The 27,753-nt window shown below is 46.7% G+C and overlaps 1 protein-coding gene across 1 annotated transcript; it reads right to left on the minus strand.

Annotated features, from left to right (window-relative positions):
* Window positions 1-4,280: 4,280 nt before the first annotated feature.
* CRY2 (cryptochrome circadian regulator 2) lies at window positions 4,281-27,178 on the minus strand. The gene is made up of 12 exons (XM_075711768.1): window positions 26,985-27,178; window positions 23,904-24,012; window positions 19,633-19,775; window positions 12,220-12,404; window positions 10,802-10,890; window positions 9,599-9,739; window positions 8,791-9,102; window positions 7,548-7,699; window positions 6,147-6,349; window positions 5,584-5,673; window positions 4,914-5,055; window positions 4,281-4,430 (listed from the first exon to the last, which is right to left on the minus strand). Exons 1-11 carry the CDS (start codon window positions 27,176-27,178, stop codon window positions 4,916-4,918), a joined length of 1,758 nt encoding a protein of 585 aa, XP_075567883.1. The 3' UTR covers window positions 4,281-4,430; window positions 4,914-4,915.
* Between the last annotated feature and the right edge of the window lie 575 nt (window positions 27,179-27,753).

The following is a 27,753-nucleotide window of genomic DNA, read 5'->3' on the forward strand; positions in this document are numbered from 1 at the left end:
GCCAGGTCACCACCAGCATGTCTCCTCTCCTTCTGGGAAGCCAAGCACCAGCAGCTCCCACCACCGTCTGGCCACCAGACCCTTCATCCCAGCCCTGGCTCAGGCCAGCCGCCAGGCAGGACACCCACTTTGGTCTTCCTGGCTGTGCTGCTGCTGGTCACGTCTGTCTCCTTACATGCATGGTAGAGCCCATGGCCTCTGGGAGAGGGCTCCCAGAGATGTGCACATACATGTCCTGCAAAACAGAGACTGCTTCTGTCCTAGCCAGATGTCTCTGCTCACAAGGCATCTGCTGTCTTTTTTGTCTCTTTCAAATTGTCAGGCTGACCATCAGGTTCACTTCAGAATAACTGTTCTCGGCCTTAAGTTAAAGCTGAGGAAAGATTATGTGCTGAGAGAGGTTTTCCTGCTTCTCTCTCCCCCAGCTGAACCACCTGACCTCCCCCTAGATACAGCTGTGATACCAGACCAGCGCTCTGACCTCTCTCCATCAGCCATCCTTCTCACTGCTCCAGTTTCCCCTCTGCCCCAATGGCCACAGCTCTGGCTCCCATCCTGCACAACCAGGTGCGTTTTCTACTTTCAAAACCTTTCAGCCAGCCCTGCCTGAAGCCACTCCGGCTCCTTCTTTGTGCAGACAGAAAAGACATGGGGGAAGTGAATTTCCCCAACCACCAGCACGTGGAGCAGGCAATCACTCTCTGCTAGAAATCCAAGGTTAGCCAGTTTCCACCCTTAGCCACATCACCATCATTCCTTTGACAGGGAGAACAGATGTTCTGGTCAGCAGAGAGGAGGAGCCTCAAACCCGACCTCTCCGGGTTTAATTTACATTATTACACTCTGGGTAGAGAAAGCTGGACTGAGCTTGCTGTCATCCTGGCTCTTCATCTTCTAAGGCACAGGCTGCTATTTTCAAAAGGTTTTTGTCATGTACGAGCCACTTCAAGCATTGAAGTGTTACTTCCTCAAGCCCACAAGGTCATTGCTGGAGACAAGAGAACTCAGCAATAGCATGAACCTTGACCGCATCCTCACTCAGCTAACCAACGCACTGTACACGTTGCCCTCCCTGTAGACTACACATGCTCTTGTATCTCCAGCGCCTCTTTGAAACACGCTAATTTGCATCTTCAAAAACTGCCTTTTGCGTTTCAAACCTGCCAAACAAATTAGGCTCTGAATTTTAAATGCTTATATATGCAAAATGGTTCAAAATTCTGTCTTGGCTTTGCTGGATTGTTTGTAATAATCACTTAGCTGGTGTTTGGACTGGTGGTACGTGAACATACCCAACTGAGGCTAAGGGTCTAGCAACTTCTGTTCTAGATCAGCCCCACTGCCAAACCTGGACGAGAAATTTCCTGGCTACTTTCGATTCCTAGTGTCTTGCTGGTTACTAAGAAAATAATGTACCTCCTGTAATTATCCAAAGATAAAAAAAAGGTTCCAGTAACTGCGTCTACACAGGAGCAGTGAGGACGATGGCATAATGCACAAGCATAACTTTACTCCAACGGTGTCCTAGCTAGTTACTAGACTGCTAAATCATGGTGTACTTGGTATCAGTTCATGACTTAGCTGAAGAACTGCCAGAGGAAAGGCTCAATCACCGACAGGAGACCCATGCTGAACAATGTTCACATCGTTCATAGCTCTGCAGCACTTCTCTGCCCCAGCGCCCACCCTCTCAGTTGAAAGGAGCCTCCACACCACCCAGCGGAACATCCTGAAAGCCACTACTCTCACACCATCAAAACCAAACTGCTCCCTGTCCCCAGGCAAAGAGCTCACACCATGCCTGCTTTGGGGGTGCCTCTACTAGGTCAGAAATAGCCACCTAGCCCTGAGACACAGAAAAGTCACTATCCCAGGAAATGGAAATCCCCAAACTGGCATCCATTTCATGATGCTTTATCTCAGCCTCCAGCAATCCTCTGCTCCTTCCTGAAACAAAGCTTACTACAAAAACTAGGGAAGGTGCAGCCTTGTTCAGTCCGCCATCTTGTAGTTTAGTCAGTCGCCCAGTCCTAAACATTACAGAAAACGGTGAATAATCATCCCCTACTCTACTTCTCTGTCACACAGTTTCACACACCTTTATCATTTCAACCGGGAAAAGGTATCAGAATGGAAGAATCTCAGCCTACTTAACAGGTTTCTTGCAGGCAGTTTTTCCTGTATCTTTGGTTGGCCTTGTGTTTCTCTGTGTCCTTCCCAGTTCTGCTGCGCAAACTCTTCCAGGTGCCACCATCCACATCACAGGCACCGATCACCTTGCAAATGTGACTTCCTCTTCACCCACAAAGCCTTCTAAGAGATCACGCAGGAGATTTTGCCTCTCTTCCCTCTGGCTCCTTAGCCCCATGGATCCAGCCCCAAAAATGCCACTTACCGAACAAAGTAATTTGGATGACAGCAAAGAGAGGGTTAAAGACATTTATATAAAAAAAAAAGTCTTATTTACAGACCATTGTCTAAACATGAAACTCTCCAAATGACAGAAGTCACAATTTTTGTAATCTAAGCGTACAAAGTGCATGTCTTTCCCCTTTCTTCTCTCTGCAGCAGAAGATGGGGGGGGGGGTGTCTCTTTTTTCTTTACACCTTTCTACCCTCAAGACAGTGGGAATAAGGTCTGGGTCGGACTGAAGGAGACAAAACCTGTTGATTACCAGGTTATCCACTATGAATAGTAGTTTAGAAGGCAGTAAGGGCAGGAAAAGTGACTCTTGTTTACTTGGTCTGTCTGCCCAATGGATTCCCTTGGAAAAAGGAATCTAGGGTCAATGCCCCAGGGAGATGAGTGGGAAGGAAAGGTTATTGAGCTATTCAATAAATTAACTCACAGACCCAATTCAACCACTCCTGGTTTCCCAGATAGATTTGAGTCAGTTTCTATTCGCAGCCCCATTGCTCTGGGTTCAAGCATGGGCCCCAAAAATGAATCTGATTATCCCAGTCAGAGTGGGAGACAACTCCTGTGCTCCCCAAACTGTTAGTTGTGTAAGCGCACATATAGCCCCACACTATCTGTGCCAGGTGGGGATGAAAGGTTTTGGACAGCAAATGAAAACAGTGCCAACAGCAGCCCATTGCACAGGATTAGCTACTCAATCTAATCCCTCTTGAAAATCGCCAAAAGAGAGGCTCTTCTGCAGCACTACCCTCCCTTGCCCTTTTAGGTGGAAAGGCAAGCAGAGGCGCTCTGCCAGCACCGCGTTGAAATGACATGTAACAAGAGCAGGCCAAGGAGTGTATGATTAAGAGCTAGGAAAGCTGTAAATTGTCCTGCTAGACTACAAAGCACCAGTATGAATGCAAATGGCAAGAAGGAGCAGTGTGCAGGGTATAAGGTACAGGAGTATACTGCGTAGAACCTCAAAACACAGACGCCAATACAGGAAAGAGCAAACATCCACACAGAATGGACAACGGACTGAGCCTGATTAAGACTCACTTCAAGGAGCTGATGTGCATGAGGCACTCCACAGGCTACGCACCAGATGCCAGTCACTCTATTTAGAGAGCTCTCACTCAGGGAAGGAAATGCTGTAGAGTGCAGGGCCCAGGTGTAGCTCCCTTATTATTTGGACCAGCAAGCTTCTGGGAGACTTCTTTACTCATATCAAGGCATGATCTTATTCTCTGAAAAATTCCTCCTTCTCTCAGAGTGCCCCCCTGCCAGATGTCAAACTGCTCTGAAGCTGCCCGTTCCAGGCAACAACACTATGGCTCACCTTGCAGCAGTGATTCTTCTGCAGGGAAAGTTTTAAGTGCCTTTCAAGTGTACAGATGGTTTGTATCTCTCTGTTCTTGTGCTACAGTCATCTTTCATTTTGTTTCCATCCCACATGAGTACCACCTTGATTTACTCAGAAAGCATTTACATCCCCATCAGTCTAGCCTAATGGAATACTGAGATTTGCCTGTTCTCTTGTAGGGTGGGTACTCTATTTTTGACATTGTAGCAGCTTCCTTCTCAACTCCTACTATAATTTGAAGTAACCAGTGCACCTCACTGCCTAGTACTAGTGATGAGAAAGGACGTTCGCTACTTCTGAGATGCGCAGATGCTGCTCCCTACATCACTGCATCAAGTCACATGCACTGAGCTATTGTCAGAAAAGAAAGATACACCTGGGAGTGAACAAGTTGACAGAAGGCTCTTGCCCCCTTAAATGTGGGCAGATTTTGGGCATGGCTGTGAAGAGACTTATTTGGCTCTTTGGAGACCAGAAAGCCAAATATTCCCAAGCACAAGCAACGCAGTGCCCTTTTGTGGCAGCTACTGGAATTACACATTTATATGAGACCCCAGATTTTCTGTTGCGGATCACAAGTTCCAGTCCCTCTGTGGCAGCAGTCCCTCCTCCTCTGGTCACCTCTTCAGCATTCACACTCTTCACTTGCAAGGTGCTTGTGGCTGGCTGTAGGAGAAAGCAAAAGAGAGAATTTGGCTTGACCTCCCCCTCATACTGAAAAGCTGGCAGAACATGCAACGAGCTCCTCCCTCCTGGGATCTGGAGCATTTCAAGCAGATGACTGGACCTGCTTGCTCCCCTCCTCTAGCCATACCCTCACCACGCGGGCAAACCTGGCTGCAAACCCACTCTGTGGAAGGAGAAGCAGCCTCACTAGAGCAAACCTATGAACAACTGTGCTCTGTGATTGTTCTAGTAACAGGGTACTGCTCTCTGCTGGACAACCGAGTTAACAGCTTGTGAAGCAAAAGCGAAACAACCAGAGGGCGGACCACTGCCAAATTACAGGGCTATGGAATTACAGTTAGGAGCCACCTCCCTCCACAAGCAAGTCCATTCTGTTCATTAAAATGCAGGGAGCAAAAGATTGAGCCTTGCTAGCTGCCAGAACAAGGTAGTTTAGGCCAGATCACACTAGGGACTACTCACAGTCATAAACTCTTGCCAGGGACCTCTGGAGCGGGGAGACATGTCACTTTGGCTCGTTTGTACAGTTCTTCAGTGCACAGCTCTTCTGCTCCCTCATGTTTGCGCTTTGGAGAAGCCTGGTCTGCTTGCGACAGCCTCACTGCTGCAGAGGAAGAAGAGTCACTGTGACGTTTCCCCTGCCTTTAGATCTCCTCACAAATGCACCCTAGCCTAACGTGCTATGGAGCTGGGAGAAAGAAGAATATGCAGTGCACAAGCACAGAGAGATATTTCCACAGCCTCCTTGAAAACTTTTGAAAAAACTTTGCTAGAAGCAGAATAATTAAGTCCCCCAGAAAAAACACAACAGTATCCTCCTTTGACGGAGGACAGCTTAATTATACCTGATTAGCCCTACAGTGATCTGCACTTTCTCCCTTAAGTGGCTGCATATGATCCCATACAGACAATAAAAGATTCACTTCAATGAACTCCTATTCTTCAGCCCTTTTAGGAATGAAGGCCCACTAGGGACTTCTGAAGAAAGCCTAAAGGAAGAGGAAGGTGAAGTTGATCTACATTTTCCTAGCTACACACCCTCTTCTTATTAGGAAAGGATTGATCTCTCCTGCCTGTAGCCTTTAAGTCGACATGAAACCATCTCAGAAGCACACAAATAGCTCCAACTCACCTGTACTGGTGCTGCAGCCCTGCCCTGAAACTGAGTCTGCGACTGGGCCACTGAGATCTTCCGCACATGAAGGGACTGATGCCAGTAAACCTAGAGAAAGGCAAGAGGACCATAGTTAAGAAAAAAACACCTGAGGTGGGAGAAGCCTTTCACGTGGAAACACCTTAGTGATCACCAATGAGCACATCCATACTCCAAATCAGGATGAGTTCAGAGCTGCGCTCACCCAGTGCTGGCCACACACAGACACTGCGATCTAGCAATGTATTTATTTAGGATGCTCTTGCCTAGGCTTTTTTCCAAAGTGAAGACTGGACCACTGGTGGCATATGGATGGTGCTGTGCCATCACCAGCTCTCAAAACTAATCAAACTCCACTCTTAGCTGTCCAAGAGCTCAGTGGAGCTCTCCCTGGAAACTGGTTTAGCAACTCTGGCAGACACTGCTTCCTCTTGCAAGGACTGGCCAGAGACACAAGTGCGATCTATTTAAAATCATGACCCCTCCTCCCACCATTTTATCTCCTATTAAAGACACAATCTTTTGCAACTGTTGGTACTTACAGAGCCCCCTATAGCGTGACAGCTGCTGGTAGATCTGCTTCATGCGTTCAATGTTCAGTCGGCTGGTCTCCGCATGGTTCACCATGGGCTTGGGGTAGTCCACCCCAATGATGCACTTGGCTGCCTTCTGCACAGACTCTGGGGCATTCCATGGTTCGTAGATATATCGTGAGGGGAAGCCCTTTAGTTTGGGCAGATACCTTCTGCAACACAAGTAAAAAGATGCACAAACACCACTTAGAAGTGCATCAATAACAGGTCTGTGATGCCCTTAGATGTCCGGGGCCGCACGTGCGCTACACTGACTGGCTCAGCTTGTGCCTACCCTCCGCCAGCAGGCGCGGATAACCCAATGAACCCCATTCGTGATGGGGATCGGGGATTGCAATTCTTCCCCATGAACAAGGAATTCCCAGTAAGTGCGGGTCATAAGCTCGCGTTGATTAAGTCCCTGCCCTTTGTACACACCGCCCATCGCTACTACCGATTGGATGGTTTAGTGAGGTCCTCGGATCGGCCCCGGCGGGGTTGGCCCCGGCCCTGCCGGAGCGTCGAGAAGACGGTCGAACTTGACTATCTAGAGGAAGTAAAAGTTGTAACAAGGTTTCTGTAGGTGAACCTGCGGAAGGATCATTAAAGAACAAAGGAAAAAGAAAAAAAAGAAAAAAAAAAAAAAAGAAAAAAAAAAAAGTAGGACATTGAGGTGCTGGAGTGTGTCCAGAGAAGGGCAACAAGGCTGGTGAAGGGTCTGGAGAACAAGTCTAATGAGGAGCAGCTGAGGGAACCGGGGTTGTTTAGTCTGGAGAAGAGGAGGCTGAGGGGAGACCTTATCACTCTCTACAACTACCTGAAAGGAGGTTGTAGTGAGGTGGGGGTCAGTCTCTTCTCCCAAGTAGTTAGTGATAGAACAAGAGGAAATGGGCTCAAGCTGCGCCAGGGGAGGTTTAGATTGGATATTAGGAAAACTTTCTTCATGGAAAGGGTAGTCAAGCATTGGAACAGGCTGCCCAGAGAGGTGGTGGAGTCACCATCCCTGGAAGTGTTCAAAAAACAGGTAGGCACTTTGGGACATGGTTTAGTGGACATGGTGGTGTTGGGTTATGGTTGGACTGATGACCTTAGAGGTCCTTTCCAACCTTAATGATTCCTAGTTTTTACTTTCATTAAAAATAATCCAGCTACCAAGCCAGGAAACACGAAATTGCTACGCAACCCTTAATTGGTTTAGTGGTGGACTTGGTAATGTTAGGTTAATGGTTGGACTGGATGATCTTAAAGGTCTTTTCCAACCTAAACGATTCTATGATTCACAATGCACAGAAAGCGCTATGCATCTGTCAGCTACTGAATGACTTAGGCTCACAGACCAAGCAAGGAAGAAGCTCCAGTCACATCACTTACTTAACGTAGTCACCACTGGGGTCTGTGCGACGTCCGAAGCCCACCGGGCAGTAACAGTGGAAGAACTGCTGGAAGAACGCACTGCATGAAAGCCACATCCAGCTGCCTGCATTTACACTGAAATCTGCATCCAGCAACAGTTCGTCAAATACCTGCAGCAATTGGAGGAAAAGGCAGTGAGAGCTTCCCCAGGCAGGACTTTGTGGCAGGCGGACCCAAGGTGCTATTTCAAATGGTAGGCACTGAGCTGTGAGAACAGCTCGTAGTATCCTGAGCAGCAGCAAAGAGGCGATCTGCTGGCTGAAGCCAGCTGGCCGGTCAATATATCTCACTTCCTGATCCTTTCACATAGGGAGGCACTGTCTGCTCATGCTGATAAAGTGCTGTCTTATCTCTCATGCAGCTACAGACTAAATCACTACCTAGTGTTGCAGCACATCTTGGGTATTGATCCTAACCTGGGAGGCGTAACAAGTGCAAAGCACCAACCGTGGGAAGCAGGCAGATGCCGCACAGAAGAACAAGCACTGAAGCAAGAAGGAAGAACCCCTCTGAAGGTCCCAGAGCACACCGCCACTGAGGCAGGCAGCTTTCAGCCGTAACTCGTTCACATCCATGCACAGACGCCGCGCTTTTAGCACCTGACCCTATGACACACTTTCAGCTATGCTCTGCTTTGTCAGCTCTGTGACAAGATGCCCCTGCCTCCACTTTTTGCGTAGGGCAGTATGTACACTGGATAGGTTCAAGCTGTCTGTCCCTTCAGATGGCCCAAGAGGAGGGTCTTTTACCTCTTTCCTTGAGAGACTCTAGACTCAGATTTCTCAGTCATGGAGCGTTCCCTGACCGGCACGGTGATGGATTATACAATGAGGAAAAAGGTCCAGTTATAAAGTGACATTGAACTTGCAAAGAAAACAGATGGACTGAGAGAGCTTTTACAAGAAAGAAAAAAAAAAAAAAAAAAGGAAAAAAAAGACCCTAAAACCCCAGTCCAGATTTACCAGTGGGTCCCACTAACAGTTATGGTTACTGGAGACTCTTAATACTGCCAGAGCCTCATGGTAGCATGCAGAAAGAAGCCAGGCCGTTGGCAGGCCAAGAGCCCGCTAGCAAATCCTCTCTTCCACGCAATTTTTACATGCGAAGCAAAAGCCATACCTGTGTGCCCATCCTTGCAGTGAGTGCCAGGAGACTGTTTTCCTTATGGCCTCCTGCAAGCCTCTGGAAATGCCAGACTCACCCTGACTCCTGACTCCCAGCTGATCCAGAGGTCGCCCCTGGTCAGGAAGCAGGCCACCGCGTGCCTGGCCAGATGGTGGATCCACCCTTCCTGTCGCAGTTGGGTCATGATTGCATCGATCCAAGGGAAGCCTGTCTTGCCCTCTGCCCACTTTGCCAAGGCTTCAGGGTTCCTGTCCCAGGGGATTTGGATGCAAATGGGGTTCCCCTCCATCCGATCAAACTTTGGGTTGTTTGTGGCTGCTGTGTAGAAAAACTCCCGCCACAGAAGCTGTCCGTACAGAGAAAGGGGGGGGGTGCTGTTCCGCTTTACCTGTGGAGGAGGAAACAAGGGTATTCACAAGCAGGGGACGACTGGCTTCGTTAAGCTGAGCTGTAAGCCACCCATGCAATTCTACACAATTCCCAAGTCAGTTACTGACAACTGCCATAAAGGAGCTCAGTTCCAGATCATCCTTCACCAGAAACCCCAGGTAGTAAAGTTAGTGCTGCTTTTAGCTCACTCAGTACACTGACAAGAGACTTGAACAACCCAAAGCTAACAGCAAAAAGCTCTACAAGGCTCATGACACAGGAGTCCAGGTTGAAGAACAGGGTACCGGCAGATTTAAGGTTTGCTCAACTATATACAGGAGAATCACTTTTCCTCACCCAAGAGCCTCTGCTGTAGTAGCAACAAGCTTAGCCCAAAAGTCAAATACAAGTGAGACAACAGTAACTTTTGCAGTGGTTTTTGGCACACTGTCTGGGAACCAGCATCATGCTATGCTCAAAACCAGCCTGCTCCCCAGATGAACCTTTTGTCTTACCTTCTTATACAGCTCCCAGAGACGATAGTAGAACAAGCGGCAGGACAAGCAGCCAAAACGCAGGTAGGGACTGAGTCCTGTAGGGCTGGCCAGCAATGAATTGGCATTCATCCTTGGTCTTTCGTAATTTGCAACCCATGCCTAGACATAGTCAGGAGAAATGAGCCAAAAAATCCCCAAATTTGTGGCACACTGCTAAGGGCAGACCTCTGTGCAGGTGGTGAGGCCACTCGGGTCTGACAAGCAGTGTCTCTTCTATTCACCTCCAACCACCAGTAGGAAAGATCTCAAGTGGACAATCCAAACCCACAAACTCCATTCAAGAAATGCAAAACCTTTGCTCCAGGATTTAAACCAGTTAGCAATTTTGGCCAAGAAAAGGACTAAATTCGCTTTGCATGCAGAAGCTAATAACCCTGAGAGCTCCTAGGGACACAAGCTAAGACAAACTGTTTATGTCCAGGTACGACTATCTCATTTCACACACTAAACAAGAAAATTGGGGAAATTCAGACCTTTTTGTGGAGTATTATGTTGACGGTTTATTCCCCCTTCAGCACAAGAATTTACACTTTGATCTCTACAACTGCCACCAAGCCACCCAGCATTAGAAAGACACAAACTGGTTAAAATTGAGTCATGCCTCTGGCAGCTGGGTCTTCTTTCATTACTCGGAAATTATTTGCCTTGTGCACTATAATCAGAAACACATGCCCCACAGAAAAAATTTGAGTATTTCAGCAAGGGGCTCAAGGAATGCCAGCCAGGGAGACAACATATTAACAGGCTGACGTACAAGGGAAAGGCGTTCTTTTACGAGCACGTACTTGCACCAATACCTCGGCTAAAGACAAAACGAGATGGTGTGCAGGAGGGACTGAGAAATTTACACGAGAGCTTCCAAGTTTGCACACCTCTAAAGGAAACTGAGGGGTAGAAACAAGGAAAAGAATCCTATGTGCTTCAAACAGCAGCATAATTAATATACAGGTCTACTTCTTTGGGTCTGAGGAAGTCCAGGAGCTCCCTGCTTCACACACAACCCAAGATCATAGGAGTACTCTGACAATGCCAAACACCCTTTCCAGAGGTGAATGCTGCAACCGTTGCTAGGAAGAGCAGGGAAACAGAGCCATGGCCAACGCTCAACATGTGTTTGGAGGCACAGCCTGCAGGAATCACCACTTAAGTAACAGGGGTTACCTTTCTTTCCAAGTGTTTATCCAGCCTTGCCAAGGCTTCCGTCTCCCCTCCCTGCCAAACTGCAGGGGCAAGACCATCTGTAGGAAAGCCTGAGGGAAAGAACTTTGTAAGATTTGAAGCCATGTCTAGACAAAGGGTATAGATGGGGTTAAGCATTAATAACAGCAAGACACTACATACTGCAGTTGCCTAACATGGCTTACTTGCTGCTCTGGTCCTTCTACAGCAGGCAAATCATGTGGAACATGGAGAGAGCCTGCTCATGACACTGCACTACAAGGGCCTCTCCCTGCAATGCTTCAGGCAGCCTTCTGGGGACTTTGCCCATCGCTCAGTATGCCAGCACTCTCTCTTGTGTGTCAGCATTACACACAAGGCTCTGCTCCAAAGGCCAGACCAGCTGGCAAAGGACCATCTGCTCCACAGTTCTGCCTTACAAAATACCTTGCCACGGACACCAGCCGCTCACTAGAGAGCCTGGCGGCTCCTGGTGAGGCTCCTATTCTGCTGAAAGTGGGTGTTGGGGAAGGCACTGGATTAGTGCTGATACCTGATGCAAAAAGGGAAGTAATAACACAGTTGCCCTGCTCTGCTTTGAGCTGACAGAGGGGCCTCCCCTGGCACCAAGCAGAGCAGTGTAAGGTCACAGGCCAGATAATAAAGGCAGCAGATCCACCCAGGACTGCAACCCTTAGGATGCTCCTGTTGTGAAGCCCTCTGCTTTTACATGACTGCTGAAACTGTGCCTTAAGGTACAAGGTGATACTCCTATAAAGTTGCTGTGGAGCCTCCAGTCACACACATGCAGACAGTATTCTGCAGTAACCCTTTCTCCCTTGCATTTAGATTCACTTCTCTAATGTAGGCCTTGCATTCCTCATGCCTCAGCTCTCTATTCATCCTCCTTCTCCAAGAAAAATACAGGACCATTAAGGCATAGCAGGATGAGTGAAAGAAGTTTCTGTAATATCTTTTGTCCTGCTAAGTTCCCAAATTGGTGCTGCTTGGCAATAACTGAACGAAATGATCTAAGCCTGGTACACAGTTAGTTTACCTCTTCAAGTCTGTTACACAACATATCAGAGATGGCAGTAGGAGAAAAGCAGCTGGCGAGGACATGAGATACTGGTACAGTGGTTACACGCTCAGTATAGCAGAGAACATAAGGACAGATGCAGAGCGTTTCAGAGCAATGCTAGAGGGGACGCTGTGCTTCAACAGCAGTGCAAGGGACAGCAGTCTATTTTCATGAGGTCCAGCACTTGCTGAAAACATTAGGCTGTTTCTATGGCTAGAGGCAGCCCAGGTCAGAAGAGAACCCTGGAGTTGTCCTGGGCACATGCCAGCCATCAGAAACAGTTTCACTAGATCCCATTTCAGCTGGCAGTTAAACCCTTGCCTTCACTCTCGACACGTACCCAGCTCTTCCAGGGATGGGACCCCATACACATCATCATGGTTCTCCTGGATGTCCACTTTACACGTCTCCATCTGCTGGCTCATTACAGTGCTCACCGGCTTCTTTGGGAGCTCCATACGGCTAATGATGGCCTGGAAGCGCTTGTAGGTGAGGGGTGGCTTGTGGCCATTCAGCTCGATTATTCTGGAGACAAAATAAGCCAGGTGAAACAACACAGCCTCGCTACCACAGAAGACACAAGGAAATGACAGCCAAACTGCATCCCACTATCACTGCTCAGGATAGCGTTTCACTTTGGATACAGAAATCCTTATAGACCTACCTTTCACTTGATGCATCCCTCAAAGGGATATTAAAAACAAACAAACAAACAAAACCCCAAAACACACCAGAAAACAAAACCCCACACACTAATTCATCGCCATGGGAAAAAAATTCAGCTCCAGCTGAATCAGGCCTAGCATCACTTCTCTCTCCCAGAGCTCCTCATTTTACCCCGGTATGAAATCTCAATCTGATTACTGCCTGTCGCCCCAGGATGGCAAGTCCCAGGCCCGCATCTGTTACCCTGACACCTTGTGATATCCTAACCTGATTCTGACCTTACTTCCTCCCTGTCTGACACAAAAAGTCCCAGCCTGTTAGTGACCCTTCTTCCACCTATCTCAGATGAAACAAATCCCAGTTTGCGTCATTCCTCTCTCCCTGTGATTAGAGAAATCGCCATCCTCCCCCACGCCATAAGGTCACAAGTAGACCTGTCTCATGCTATTCACCTGTGTCAGATCAGGCTATGGAAAAGACAGCCACAGTTCCCTGTCCTCTGCTTTAGTAAGCATCCACAGCCTGCTAGGGCCATGCAGTCTTTTTTTTTCCTGGGACAGAGAGCTTTGAGAAGCCCTGCGGGCAAGGTAAGCTTCCCCAGGGTGAAAGATGCCATTTTTAACCCCCTCTCCTGCAGGGAGAGGAAGGAGTTAACAGCAAAGCAGACAGCACAGGGATCGCCAGCATTACATAAAGTTGAGGCAGCCAACCCCACAGCTCACACAAGAGCTGCAGCAGAGCAGCCTTCTCCACCCATTACAGTCAACAGCTTATGCAAGGGGCTGGGCTTAAAGCCGAGCCTTTCTGCGGACGCCATGTGCCTTCCCTTCCCCCCGAAGCCGCACGTGTAGCGAGGAGGAGCGACATGCCGGCCGGCCGGGGCCTGCCCCGGCCCCGAGCCCGTCCTCACGTGTGCTCCGCGGTGACCCGGCCTCCCCGCCGTGCCGAGCCGGCCCCGCGCCGCACCTCCCGCCGCCGCCGCCCGGGCTGCCGGCCCCGGGCTGCCGGCCCAGGGACGGGGAGCCCTGGAAACGGGCAGCACAGCTGCAAAGGCTAAAAATGAAGCCTCCTGCAGCGTCCTCCCGTTTTTCTGCTTCTGAGTTGTAAACACTGGGAGAAAAAGAGACTAATGAAGAGGACGGGAGGGCAATCAGGACGTGCACAGAGCGCAAAGCACCGTACATTTGGAGTGCGAGGCTACAAACAGGACCCCAGTGTGGGCACAGCACTCTCTGCCACCCCTCCGAGCAAGCGTATTGGGGGGAGCCTTACAGGCAGCATATTCTGTCCCGTACCTTCATACCAGAGAGCATCTCCTCTGCAATCACGCACGCACTTTTTGGCCGGCTGTCTCTGTGTACCACCCCAGAGATAGTAACAGATCATGAACTCTCATGAATACTGCCCACCACAATCTTCTCTGCGGCTCGCTCTGAGCACCCGGGCCCCCAAACAAGCCCATCGGTTCACAGAGATCCCCAGAAAATCAGCACCGCCGCTGGAAGAGAAGCGAGGCATTCCCAGTTACAGCACGCTAGAGAGGCTCTCTTGTTTCCAGAGTAATTCAGCGCTTGGAAGCAAAAACGTGACAAAGCTGCACGGTGTTTGCCCTGAGGTGCTTGGGATGGGGGCGGGGAAGCCAATTCTTTAACACTGCCTCATTTTTCAGTCCTCTTCCACAGATCTGCTAAGGCTGCAGCTCGGTCTGAGATCCACACTATTATACCACGACCCAGATCCACAGCTAAGACTTTTGTAAACAGACGGCTACTTCGAGCAAATCGCTGTGGCTCGCAGGTGGATGCAGTGTCTGTCTTTGACATCCTCGAGAATGCGAATAGGAGTGAAGTTACCTACTACAGCTCCTAAATAGACAGTTATTGGATCTGGGACACAAATCTTAAAGAGAGAGGACTAGGACAGTCTGCACATTTCACAGCACCTGACACTGGCATTATGCAACAAAATTTGAACCTTTCACAATACTGCCATGAAAAGAAGTTATCAAATATTAGGTATTGTACAATATGAGATATTATACAATACGTACTGGGTATTGTAGTACTGTTCAGCCTTCTGTACAAAGATTTGTACAGCAAGCCCCCCAAGCAGGAGTCCTTTCCTTCCTCCTACTGTCTCCCTAACCCAGGCAGTACAATCTCACAGGACTTTCCGCAATGACAGAAAAAGGGAGGACCCTCCCCAGGATTTAGTACTCCCATTTCATCTGTCTCTGCCGGCACAACCCTCAAGACTACACATGACAGTTATTCTTATAGTTGTCTTGAAGCAGAACAGAGAAGAGCAGAATCACTGCATTCATCATACAAAACCTAATCTTTCTGGTGTTAGTGAACACACACAAAAATGGCTGTGCTACCAGATTAGCAATACACTGCCCAGCGCTACCTGACAGTAGTACCCGGATGCCAGAAGTTACGAGGGTCTTTTTGACTGTCAGTCACACAGTCACACTTTACCTCAAGAAAGCAGGCAACCAAAACCTGACCAGAGTTCCGGTGCTGCTAGGCTTTTAAGGTATCCTACAGTCAGTCACCTGTGACAGCAGAGTGTCTGCAGACTTTAGAGCACACACCCCCACAAGTGTCAGCTTCTGACTCACACCTCCACAGCAGCGTCCCAGCAGGACGGCTACCGGGCTAGGGAAAACTGCTGGCCTAAAAAACCCGGCACCTCAGTTTGCTTGCAAATGACAGGGCCTGGTTCTGGCAAGGGACTGAATGTGCTCCCCTCTGCTTCCTTGCACGAGGATAAGCTGGCTGCCAGCACTCGGCAAGCAGGCTGCTCGACAATGCACCCCACTACCAATTCACACAGACTATTTAGTCAGCTTATGCAATCGCTCTGATCTAAATCCTCGCTCCAGAGAGCTCGTGTAGGGCTACGCGTACATCAGACAACGGGTATTTCTACAGATTCAAGGAGATGGAGAGATAACCAACATATATTCCACACAACGGATGTTGGACAAAAGAGGAACAATTCAACTGCCGCAGAATCACACACACGAGCATATGAAAGATGAAGAAATGACTTGATGACAGGCTAAGTATCAGCGCAGGGGGAAAACACCTGACACCAGAGCACCATGCAAGACAGACAAGGATAACAAGATCTGGCAGGCAGAAGTTTGACTTAACCTTCTTAGATGGAAATAAACCACTTTTTTGGCACAGCATAACTATGAACTGCAGAACCACCAAGGTATGCATGCCCCCCCAGTGCTTGGTTCCTGTAAATTAGTACGTGCTCCTATTAAAGCACATTTAACTATCATTTCAGCCTTAGGCTAGAGTATTTGAGGAAAAGCTGCTCCTGATGCATGCTACAAACATACAATCTCACAGTGCTCTTTTCTGACCTAAACCACTCCCCCTGAATAACCCAGGCCTGCCCAGGATTACAGAAACCACAATGCTGACCATCAGCAAGCAGACTACAAGAGGATTTAGATCTTAAGAAGAAAACAGGCAGATCCAGAGAAGGGACAAAACAACTTGTCAGCTGGAAGTTGTCAGACATAATAATTGTCAAGTAAAGGTTTTGAGCAGGCTAAGCTGATACCCAAGAGATTATCTTTTCTGTCTGACTTCCACAATCTCAATATTGCTCATCTTGACTGGGAATTCCTAGATTTTCTTAGGAATATTTTCCAGCACTGATGCTGATTTCTATAGCCCTCTCCTTGTTTTGAGGGAGAGGAGGGGAAAGATGCTCTGATAATCACACAGCTATGCTGGCAGTGCCAACAAGGAGCATGCTGTAATCTTCCTACTGGGTAGAACTGGTCAAATTCACAAGCTAACTGAACAGGCTCTTTGTAAATGTTTAAAAAGAGCTGGTGGTGGTGGTACTGGGAATATGCTGCAGGGGACAAGAGAAGGACTGCTGGAATCATTTATGTAGAAGTGAAAGTTTAGTCTAAATTGTTCAAAAACCAAGCCTGACAATCTTGTTGGGAACTTGATTAAAGAAAGATGAGAAGTAGGACACTACCACCAGGTTACTAATTATGCAGGAAAAACAGTAGACTGAGCAGAGGGACAACACATACCATGAGTTAAAAGACTGGGTAACACAACTGGAGGGTGATATACTCTGAGAGAGGCTTCCAGGAGAAATACAATATTAGAACTGTATTACCACCTGCTGAGAAATCTCAGAGATGCCAAGAACCAGGAAATGTCAGAGTAACTGGAGGCTTCAACTGCCTCCACACAGACTGGGTAGCTGTCACACCCCGCTCCCTGCCAAAAAACAATTTTCTAGTTGCCATAAATGACTGCTCCATGGAACAATTAATCAGGAACCCACAAGGAAAGGGAATTCATGATTTGGTCTTAGGCAGCACTAAGGTATAGCTGAAAATGTTAGTTATCACTTGCCTGCTCTAACCATGACTTTGGCATGCATCAATTTAACATCCTTCCAGGAGCAATAATATCATAACGGCTTTTATTTCAAGAAGAGAAATGCATAAAAATAAGGAAGTGTGCTAAGCAAGAAGAACAAGCTGAGACGTAAAGCACTGAAAGGCAACACAGATGATTTGAAGATGATGTTGGGGGAAAAAAATTCAACAAACACACAAACCATCAAAAAACATTTCAGAAAGATCACAAAAGTCAAAACAATTAAAGAATAGCATAATCAGAGATAATAGAAGGCAAAATCCTTCAGAAAAATGGTCAAATAAAGACAGAAAAAAACAAAGTGGTAGGTTAAATTAAAAGCCACAAAACCAGCCTCCTTGCACCTCCCAACCCAAATGAAAGTTTGAGAAACCTTTTTAAAAAAAGAATAAACATGGGAAAATCCACCCCCCAACAAAATCCTTTACAGACACTCCAGGATATTTATAAAGCCAAGAGGTGATCAAGTCATAAAATGAGCAGAGACTGTAAGACCACAGAAAAAAAACACGCATTTAGTTTTGCACGTGTATTCACTATGGAGGTATTCAGGGAGGCTGCCAGTCTGAATCTCTTTAAGGAAATGTATCAGGAGATGTCACAGACTGGGAGGTCAGGAAGAAGCGTCACAAAACAAAGCTATGCTTGAACCACAACAGCTTGCCAGGACCAGCAAGCATTCACCCAGGAGCTGTAAAGGACATCAAGAAATACCCAAACTAATAGCTGCTGCTGTATGTAAAACTTGCCTTAAAGCTGTCTGAATACTATGAGGAAAAAAGAAGGAAATATGACTCCAGATTTAAAAAGCATTTCAAGGGCATCAGAGGGATGACAGAATAGAAAGTCTGATATGTGCATTAGGCAGATGGGTAGAAAATACTAATGGAATCAGTGAATGCATGGGTATATGCAATATGCTGGAGGGTTAATTTGGCCTTAGTAAAGGGAAGTTGTGCCTCAAAATCTATTAGTGACATTTGAGCCTGGGGCAAGGGAGATTCAGTTGATATACTCTACCTGGATTTTCAGAAAACATCTGACTGGATCCCTCACTGAAAATTTTTAAAGAAACCAAGATAAACTGGGATAAAGGAAAAGGTCCCTGCAGACAGAAAATTCTTTGGATATAGGATAGAGTAGGAATCCATTTTTCCAGCAGGAGGAGAAATCCTACACAGAGCTGAGCTAGGGCTTGTGCTGCTCAACATTATTCATAAATTATCTGGGAAGGGACAAAAAATAGCATGATGATAGTTTACTGACGCAAGAAGCTATCTGGGATAGCTAAAAATGAAAGGCAACTTAAAAATTTCCCTATATACCACATGACCAGCTGACAAAAATATCAGATGAAATGCAGTGTTGGTCATGTTGTTTCTCCACATGCATGGCTATGCAATCTTAAACTGACATATAGTAGCAGCCTCTCAAATAGCTATGACCATTCTGGAAGGAAGTCCTGAGACATCAGTTTAGCGTTTAGCAGCACTCAGAAAAAGCAAAAAGAATGCTAGCGACTATTAGGGGAAGACAGGAAACATTATAGCACTATGCAAATCCAAGTTGCTCCTACATTTTTAACACTAGCTACAGTTTTCACCATTGCTCTCCATCTCTAGAAATACCCAGAGGTATAAAGAAAGGTGACAAAACTTAGAAGAGATATGGAACAGATTCCATCTGAAAACTGAAGTAAACTAGGACTCTCCACCTTGGAAAAGACAAAGATGACATGAAGAAGGATGTGAGGGGCATTGACATTGAAGGGCTGAGGATGTAATAAGGATTCATAGTCTCTTCTAATGTAAAAATCAGAAAGCAGTGTCTGCTCACAAGACAGGTTCAAGAAGAATCCCCCTCACTCCAAAGACAAACGTCTCCACACAGCATGTGCTACTGCAGAGCTCCTTCCCATAGGAAATTATGGACGTTAAAGATTTATAGGAGGAAATTTACATTCAGCATTACTAGCATGAGTCATCCAAAAAAGGAAAAAACAAGCAAAAAAAAAAAGCAAGCAACCTGGAAGAACAGTACTGAAACATGGTTGAAGTCAAACATACCTTAGAGTCTTAGCTGAAAGACTATCTCCATTGTTTAAGGAGATCATATATATATGGAGATTATATATATAAGTAAGTATATAAAACTCAACATAAAGGCAAGCACACAGCAAACACACCACAAAGACAAGGCATTCAGGTTTTAGAATAAAGTAAGTTTGCGCCAATCTACCTTGTTCTACTTCTTCCAGCTGTCCTGGCACATCCATCAGTTAAAAACCCTGCCTTCATAACCTGTTTGAGACAACAGCTCAACTTCTTTATTACAAGGAAGCAAAAAAAGCAGTCCACGCAGTGAGGACATGCTCAAGGAGAGCAATCAATAGGACACAGCTGAGCAACTGAAATGACTGCGAAGTACAGTTTAATAAGCTTGAGGCAACACCTTTCGGTACATTCACGTCACTGTCAGCACTTTGACGTGCTCTAATCAAAAGCGTGAGTGTGCAGAGTAATCCTGTTGACACCTTCTAGGCTCACACAGGATGACAGCGATCAACGTATAGCGATCAACATGATGGAGGAGACTGAAGTCTTCCCAGACGCGACAATCCCAGCCCAGCACCTCTGCCCTTGCTCTCCCCGTACCTGTCCAGGTCATAGAGGGTGTGAGAGTTCTCTATCACCACCTCCACACCAGCCTCCTTGGCCAGTTTGACGATAGCTGCATCTCTTTCCTTACCAAACGGCTCCGAGTCATATTCGAAGGTGAGACGAGTGACTCCCCATTCCTGCAAGAAACACAATACACACAGCTGTCAAACAGAAGACTCTTTCTAACCAGCACACTTATGAACAAGGATATCAGAATTCCTGGCCAGTGTTAAGTCCTAGAAGCTTAGAGGCAGTTCCTGTGAGGAACAGCAGTCTGGAGTCAAGATAACCAAAGAATCAACAATTTTATCAGCTCTAGCAAACACCGCATCAGCTATGCAAATTCCTATATGTCAGGTTTAAAACATGTAAGAGGAGGTTTGAGTTCTCTATTAACATTCTTAGGTGTCCTGGTTTCGGCTGGGATAGAGTTAATTTTCTTCCTAGTAGCAGGCATAGTGCTGTGTTTTGGATTTAGTAGGAGAATAATGATAACACACTGATGTTTTAGTTATTGCTAAGTACGGCTTATGCTAGTCAAGGACTTTTCAGCTTCCCATGCTCTGCCAGGTGCACAAGAAAACTGGGAGGGGGCACAGCCAGCATAGTTGATCCAAACTGACCAAAGGGCTATTCCATACCATATGATGTCATGCTCAGTATATAAGCTGGGGGGAGTTGGCCAGGGGGAGCGATTGCTGCTTGGGAACTGTCTGGGTATTGGTCAGCGGGTGGTGAGCAATTGCATTGTGCATCACTTGCTTTGTATATAATAATAATAATAATAACAACAACAACAACAACAAAACAACAACAACAACAACAACAACAACAATAATAATAATGTTATTATTACTATTTTACATTATTTCAGTTATTAAACTGTTCTTATCTCAACCCAGGAGTGTTTCTCATTCTTACTCCTCCAATTCTCTCCCCCATCCCACCGGGGCAGCGGGAGTGAGCAAGCGGCTGCATGGTGCTTAGTTGCTGGCTGGTGCTAAACCACGACATTAGGTTACAGCTCAGTCCCCAAGCCTAACACACCTTGTTTTGTTGCACGTGCTGCCCAAAAGTAACCCTACCATCCTGTTCCAGCATTTCCAGAGAAAGCATTTTTGGAGAACTCTTTCAATACAAGTTCTGCTCAAACCCCCATATTTTTATGTGGAAACTATCATTAAGTAAACCCAATACTCTAAATTTTTTCCAATGTCTCTTTAAAACCATCACATAATAGAGGACCAATGTCCAACCCAAAGAGCAAAAAACAGGGTAGTGGGAAATGCAGAACAAAGGATAGCAACTGCGTGAACCTTTCTGGTCAGCACAGTAGAGTATTATACTGCAATTCAGTTTTAAATTAAAGTCCTGCCTTTGGGGAGTTATTTCACACTATTTGTGCCATGCACTTATTCTGTATCTTCACACCTTTAATAGATCCCTCACAGATTACACGGAATAGGCCTTATGAAATAGCATTCAGCCTCTTCCAGGCTTTTCCAGAGCACAGTTTGCTTTGACTATGGCCTAGTTTTCATCAGAAAATGAATCCTATGAGAAGAGGTTTAATGGTTTCCACAGCGACCCTCCCGAGACATCCATCAAGCAGAACAGCAGCCCACAGATTTGTTTAACAAACACTTTAGTCAAACACAGCCAGAAATCTATAGATGCTTAAAAAAACCCTCACACAACTAAGATGCGAACCACATTCTGAAAGTGAGACAGTCTAAGTCACCTCTGTATACACAGGACAGTCTTTTCCACCTCGGCACCAGAAACAAAGCACGAAGAACAGATTTGATTAGTTCACTAAAGACCATTAAAAAATAATGCCAAAGATGGGGAAGGGAATTCAGAAGCAAAAAACTGTACAAGCCCCCTTCTTTTCTAAACTTTTCAGATTGAAGTCTAAAATTAGTATTAGGAAGGACACAGAACTAAAACAGTTGTGCACCACTGAATGTACATCTCAGAGAGGTCCCCCCCTCCTTTTTCAAAATAAGAACAAGACAGCATCCATAACTCAGAGCAGGGGTCAAACAGACATGTTGCAGGCCCTGCCCTGCTCCTATGTGATTCAACAGCTTCATTTTAAATTTTTCTTTCTTTTATAGGAAAGACAGTGTCAGCTGGAAGGCTTGAAAAAGATGGCTTTGGTCTTGAAGAAACACACATTACTGCCTTGAAAGAAAGGAATGGAATAAAAAAACCCATTTAAGGCTAACAGATTTTAGGTAAGAATACAAAACTTCAAATTCAGGTACTTCCTGCGGTTTTGAGAAGCCCACCACTCTGTGCTACAGTAGCACACAGGAAGCAGAGCACAATCATTGAGAAAACAGTAAACTGTATGACAGTAAATTGCTGCAGATAAACAAAGAAAAGTCATGACTGACTTGTCTCTTAGTATCTAGCCTATAGCAAAAAAAAAACTGTAGGGAGGAAAAAAAAAACCCCACACCAAAGGTACTGTGAGCAAACTTCAGTGAACAAAAGACACAATTTTCTCTGATAGAAGAGGTAAAATTACAGATGTTTGTTCAGAGGAAGCGAGACAAAAAACCTCTGCAAAGGTTAACACAGAGCTAACAAATACACTTCTCCTCATGATATCCATGCATAATAGTGCCTTTGCAGTGACTGTTATCAACAACATAGGTCAGCTACTGGCAGCAAGAGCAGAAATTATATTAGGTCTAAGTGTTGCCTTACCACATGTGACATAACTCTCCTCCCCACAGCGGCTGACAGCAAGGCATGAGCTGCTGCTAATTCACTGTTCAGTGCAGCAGCTCTGGAGAGGCCTGAATTCCCATGAAAGCCATACATTTACCATATAATAGCATACACCCCCCACCCCCACCCCTTCTTTTCAGCTCTGTTACAGCACATCTAAGATACCCATCAACTCACCCATCCAGGCAAAACAGACTGCAACAAAAAGCAGGTCTGGCTGATTCCACAACTATCTCTCAAACCTCAGACTCTGCCAACTACTCTTTGTTCTTTGACCAAAGTGGGCATTTTTCTCCAACAAAGTTTTAATTATCCTTTGAATACCTTGAACTAAAATAAGGAGGCCATGTACTACTACTAGCCAGAACTTATTTGCAGATCAAAAGATAAAAATAACCCAGACTCTGAAAAGGCCAGAAGTGGCACATAGTTTGTGTCATGTGTTAAGATGCAGAAGCCAAAATAAATCAGTGCCCATTCTAACCTGCATAGTCTGATCCCCTTCCCCAGTACTGCCCTCCTCCAGAAAATACACATCAGAACCATTTACAGCAGGAGGGTATAGACTGAAGTTTACCTCTCCATCTCAGCAGGTGGTCTATAGCAGGCTCTGGGGACACTAGTTCTGTCAACCATATGTAAGGTACAGTCACATGACAAACGCAACTCTTAAGACTACTGCGAACTGTGGTTTTTTCCTTTAGCTTTGTCACTCTAGCAAAGACACTATCAAAAAGCTTCAAAAATACAATCTTAGAGCAGGACATAGAAGAATGATGCTGCTTGAAGAACCTTGATATTCAAGGAGATGCTCTTGCCAGCCCTGTCTCTCTCATGATCTGCAGCACTGACATAGCACTTCAGAAATGTATCCCACTAATCCATCATCGACCACCAAGGTCACTGCATATTCCGCTGTCCTAAATCATCAGCAGGAAGCTTGGACCCAAGCTGTATTCTGCTGCTGAACTGACTGAAGTGCAGCCTTGAACAGAAGAAGAAAAGGAAGGTCAGCTAACATAAAAGCTTCTGAATTTTGAAATTTTAACACAAAGCCCTATTTGTAATTCACAGAGATCAATATGCTTTTTAAATTGTCTGTAAAGGTGTATGGACATAGCAGTCTTCCTGAGTAAAAGCTGTAGGAAGAAAATGGCCAATAGGGAAGAAGCTCTCAACAGAGAGGAGGCAGCATGTTACACTGCAACCCTGTCAGACCTGACTTACAGAAACAAAGGCGAAGACCACCATCCAAAGCACCCTGGTACTAGGTTACACCCTACTGCTAAATTTCTTTGCAAGTCTGCATTCAAGAGTGTATCTAGCTCCCAAGCTGGCCCTTATGGATAGTAGTTAAAGTTAGCTGTAGTTAAAGAAAAGAGTTTGTTACAGTGAAGAATTAGTTAAAGAGAAGCCGAGGGGATCTCCAACAACTAGCAGACCATTAGTGAGTGAAAACAAGGATAGCACCAGGACATCAGTTCTTCTTCACTATGCTCCAGAAAATTACTTTATCCTCTTACTTTAAAGAGTCTTGGGAAGACATCTGTTGGCTGCCCTCGCACAACAAACAAGCGAGAGTTGAGTTTCCTTAAACTGTTGTCCAGATCTTCCAGAGACTGGAGCAGAAATCTGCAGAGAGGAAACAACAGCAGTTAGTGTCAGTCAGTCCAGCTACAGCTAAAAGACAAATGAGGAGAATTTGCATAGAACTCCAGCAAATCTGCATCGCCAAATCAAACTGAAAGTTAAGACAAGAAACAGAAAACAAGAATTCGTATTCATCCCTGGTCTGTCTACCAGCTGCTGTGAGATTGCAGCACCAGCCAGCTCCCACACATTCATATGCATGTTCTGCTTGTCCAGATGCAAGAGGTTTCCAGGATCATCTTCTTCCTGCAACCCCCTTCCCATGTTCTCTCTCAGAGCTAGCTGCAACCCCCTGCCAGCTGCTTTCTCCACATTACAACATGGAGAAAAGAATAAATCATGTTATTCACTACAGTATATTCTTTCATGGGTTCTGGGGCAGGAGGGATTTTGCATATGAAATAGAAAGACGTCAATACACCAGTCCAAGGAAAGTAATGAATTACTACAAGAATTATGCAAGTTTTACAGTTCTGGCTACAAATAGGCAATGTTACAGCAGCGAAATGTACAATCCTAGCTCATCTGTAACATCAGACTGAGCACCAAGATCTCCAAAGGCAAGAATTGTCTGTACTTAGAATAGCTGCAAACAGAAGTGCAGTTTATCTTCCACCATGAAGATGCAAAGATAAGCACATGCCAAGACATTAATCTATTCCCTCCCACCCCAAAACTGTAAAAAAAACATTTAAATCCTTTTTGCATTTAATGGTGTGTCTTACTGATCCCCCACTATGCTATAAAACATCAATCATCTCATCTTTGCTTTCATAGCCACACATCACCCCATCTACATGGTAACTTCACTTTGTTTTGCCTAACTCTGCAAAAGACACCAGCTTTAAAACTTTAATCTCCGTGACAGCACGTGGCACTGCTGGAAAACTCACAATCCTTTGTAAGTGAGCCTGCCAACCCCTACCTCTCCCTCATTCCTACACGCCCACTCTGCAGCGTGACCTGCAAGACATGAGTATCTGCATCAGCTCCCTTGAGACCGCACACAGCTAATAGGAAAGTCAAGCTACAATTGCCCTGCAAACTGGGTACTTCCTCTCTCCTCAGCTGCATTGCCCATAATGTGAACTGCAAGCTTTGAGACAGAACAAGCTCAGTCTGCACTTCCTGAGGGAGAAGGGGACTCGGTGTTCATGGAAAGAAGGGCCCAGTATCACAGTACTGAAGACCCAGAACCAGGTCCGGGTAACGTAAACAAACCACTCCCTTACCCCCAGCCCACTTTCCATCTATTAAATAGGAATACCAACTTTCCAAGGCGTTCTAAAAATTAAACAAGGGTTAGTCCTGTATGTCTCACACATGTTGTGCAGTTAAATAATAAGGGATTTTCAACATGATAAATTTCTGGGAGCTAGGTAAAACACAATCATTTGCTTTTGGAGCACAGAACTCTGAACACAAGTAACTGCATTAAAAAAAATAGCAAACCAAAGCCAAGCTTCCCAGTGGGAACCAATGGAGCTCTGGTAAACATAAGTAACTTGCTAATACATTTTTGCCTAACAGCCAGTGGTGCTGGTTTCTGACATCTGCAGTAGCTACACCCCTCCAAGAAAACATTATTTTTAAAAACTTCACCTGCTCATATATTCCACGACTACAACATAAATAAAACCATTACCTGCATCCCTCCCTCTGCAATGTTGGAGAAAACAAACAAGGATTAAATGGATCAGGAATTAATCTTTTGGGGGCACTGCTTTCGTTCTTCCAAGTGAGGACAGTTAGCAATGACAGCAGCACATGAAAGGCATTTCTGTCTGCTGCTGCCTGTAGAAAGCCTGGTCTACAGAAAGATCTCTTCAGGCTCCTAGGATATTAAGCAGTAACAGAATCCACAACTTTTTGTAATTTGAACATCTACATTGTGGTCATTTCTGCACATTTACAATGTTTAAGCCATCCTCTGACGTGGGTTCTAGAAACGCTTAGAAATCACCCATGCTATCCAGTTCCTCTAAGATGAAGCTAAGGTGCACAGCAGAGGCAATCAGCTACAACTACAGTTTCCCTAACCTTACACATACAGCCATGTGACATTTCAAAGAGCATTTAAAGCATTTTTAGCTAGGTGGCCGTCCTGTCCAGAACCCCCTTGATGGGGTAGTGTGAGGGCAGGGGGAGATCTGCTTCACTTGTATGCAGGGGAGTCTTGCAAAGAAGAATCCCTATCTGGATTGGGTTTCCAAACGTTTAGGCAGCTGAGACCTGACAGAATAGCATTATGTAATGTTACTGGCTACCAGTACATAAGGTCTCGCTCTCTGCACAGACACGACTCACCCCATACATTTTCCCATTTGTAAAGAGGGGAAAAACCCAAACAGCTTCATCTCTACCTTTCTAGCAGCAGCCAAAGTGTATTTCCATAAAAATTTGGGGGATGGGAAGAAGGCAGGCGTGTGCACATGCCTACGCACACTCAGCAGCTGCACACTTGGCAGCCGAGGGGCAGAGGGAAGGTGTGGTGCGGTCACGCAGCTCTGAGGGTGCTTTGCACTTGTCTCTGAATTCAGGAAAACGTGTTCCTAAAGCGAAGCGCCCATCCGTTGCTGCTCTCATGCACTCAGCCAGCTTGGAAGGAGAAAGTCTAATGACATTACATAAAGTTGAAGGCACCCTCCCACACAGTCAGGCAACACGGCCGTGAAAACCGTGGCGAGGCCAACCGGGGAAGGCAACCTCTCTCCTGCACGGAGAGGACCGGGATGAGCAATACGTGGATGGGGCCGGACAAGGCAGCGTGTGCTGTTCCCGCTGCCGCGGCGGCCTGACCGACACGGCCCAGCCACTGCACCTAAAAGCTGAGGAGCCCTCCCCACCGCCAGTCCCGTCGCTCCTGCCCACACCTGGCGCGTCCCGAAGCCTGCCCGCTCCCCCTCGGGCCCACCCGCGGCCTTGTGGGTCCGGCGCCTCCTCAGCCCACTCACCGCCAGCGGTTGATACCCACGGCGGAGGAGGCAGCGAACCAAGGGTCCAGGATATAGATGCAACGCAGGGACGCGGCGTCACGTAGCGCTTCCTGCAGCGCCGGATTGTCGTGGAGACGCAGCCCGCGGCGGAACCAATGCACCGAGCGGCAAAGGACCGGGACCGGAGCCGGGCCCGGGGCGGTCGCCGCCATCGCCACCGCCAACTGCCGCCGCGGCCCCCGCGCGCCGGCCGCTCCCGCCCCGCTGCGCTGATTGGCTGTCGCCGCGTACGCGGCGACAGCCAATCAGCGCAGCGGGGCGGGAGCTTGCGGCGGGCTCTAAAGGCGCTCTGCCGCCCCCCAGCGGCCGGAGCTGGGCACAAGAGGGGGGATGTCACCGGTGTCCCGTCCCCGCCCCCCATATGGCGACACATGCTGCAAACATCGCTCCCACCCCTCCATCAGACCCAAAGAGCGACCCCCGACTTTATTCAAGCAGATTTGGCCGTTACAAAGTCAGTACGTGCAACATTAAAAACGTCAGTGCCCGTAAAAAAAAAAAAAAAAAAAAAAAAATCCAGGATCCCAAATGGCACCCTGCACTGAAAAGGAGTGAGAAGGTACCTGTGGTCATGAAACCTAGAGCAGAAGCTCCCCAAAATTAGATAGGAACATATTCTGGGCAGAAATGGAGCGTCCTTCAGTAGGAGTGGCCAGACATCACACATGGGGGCAGGGTATATCACATAGGATCCATAGGGCAGGGTACAAAGCAGTCACAAACTGTT

The sequence above is a fragment of the Pelecanus crispus genome, chromosome 6 (assembly GCF_030463565.1).
Source record: "Pelecanus crispus isolate bPelCri1 chromosome 6, bPelCri1.pri, whole genome shotgun sequence".
Taxonomy (NCBI): domain Eukaryota; kingdom Metazoa; phylum Chordata; class Aves; order Pelecaniformes; family Pelecanidae; genus Pelecanus; species Pelecanus crispus.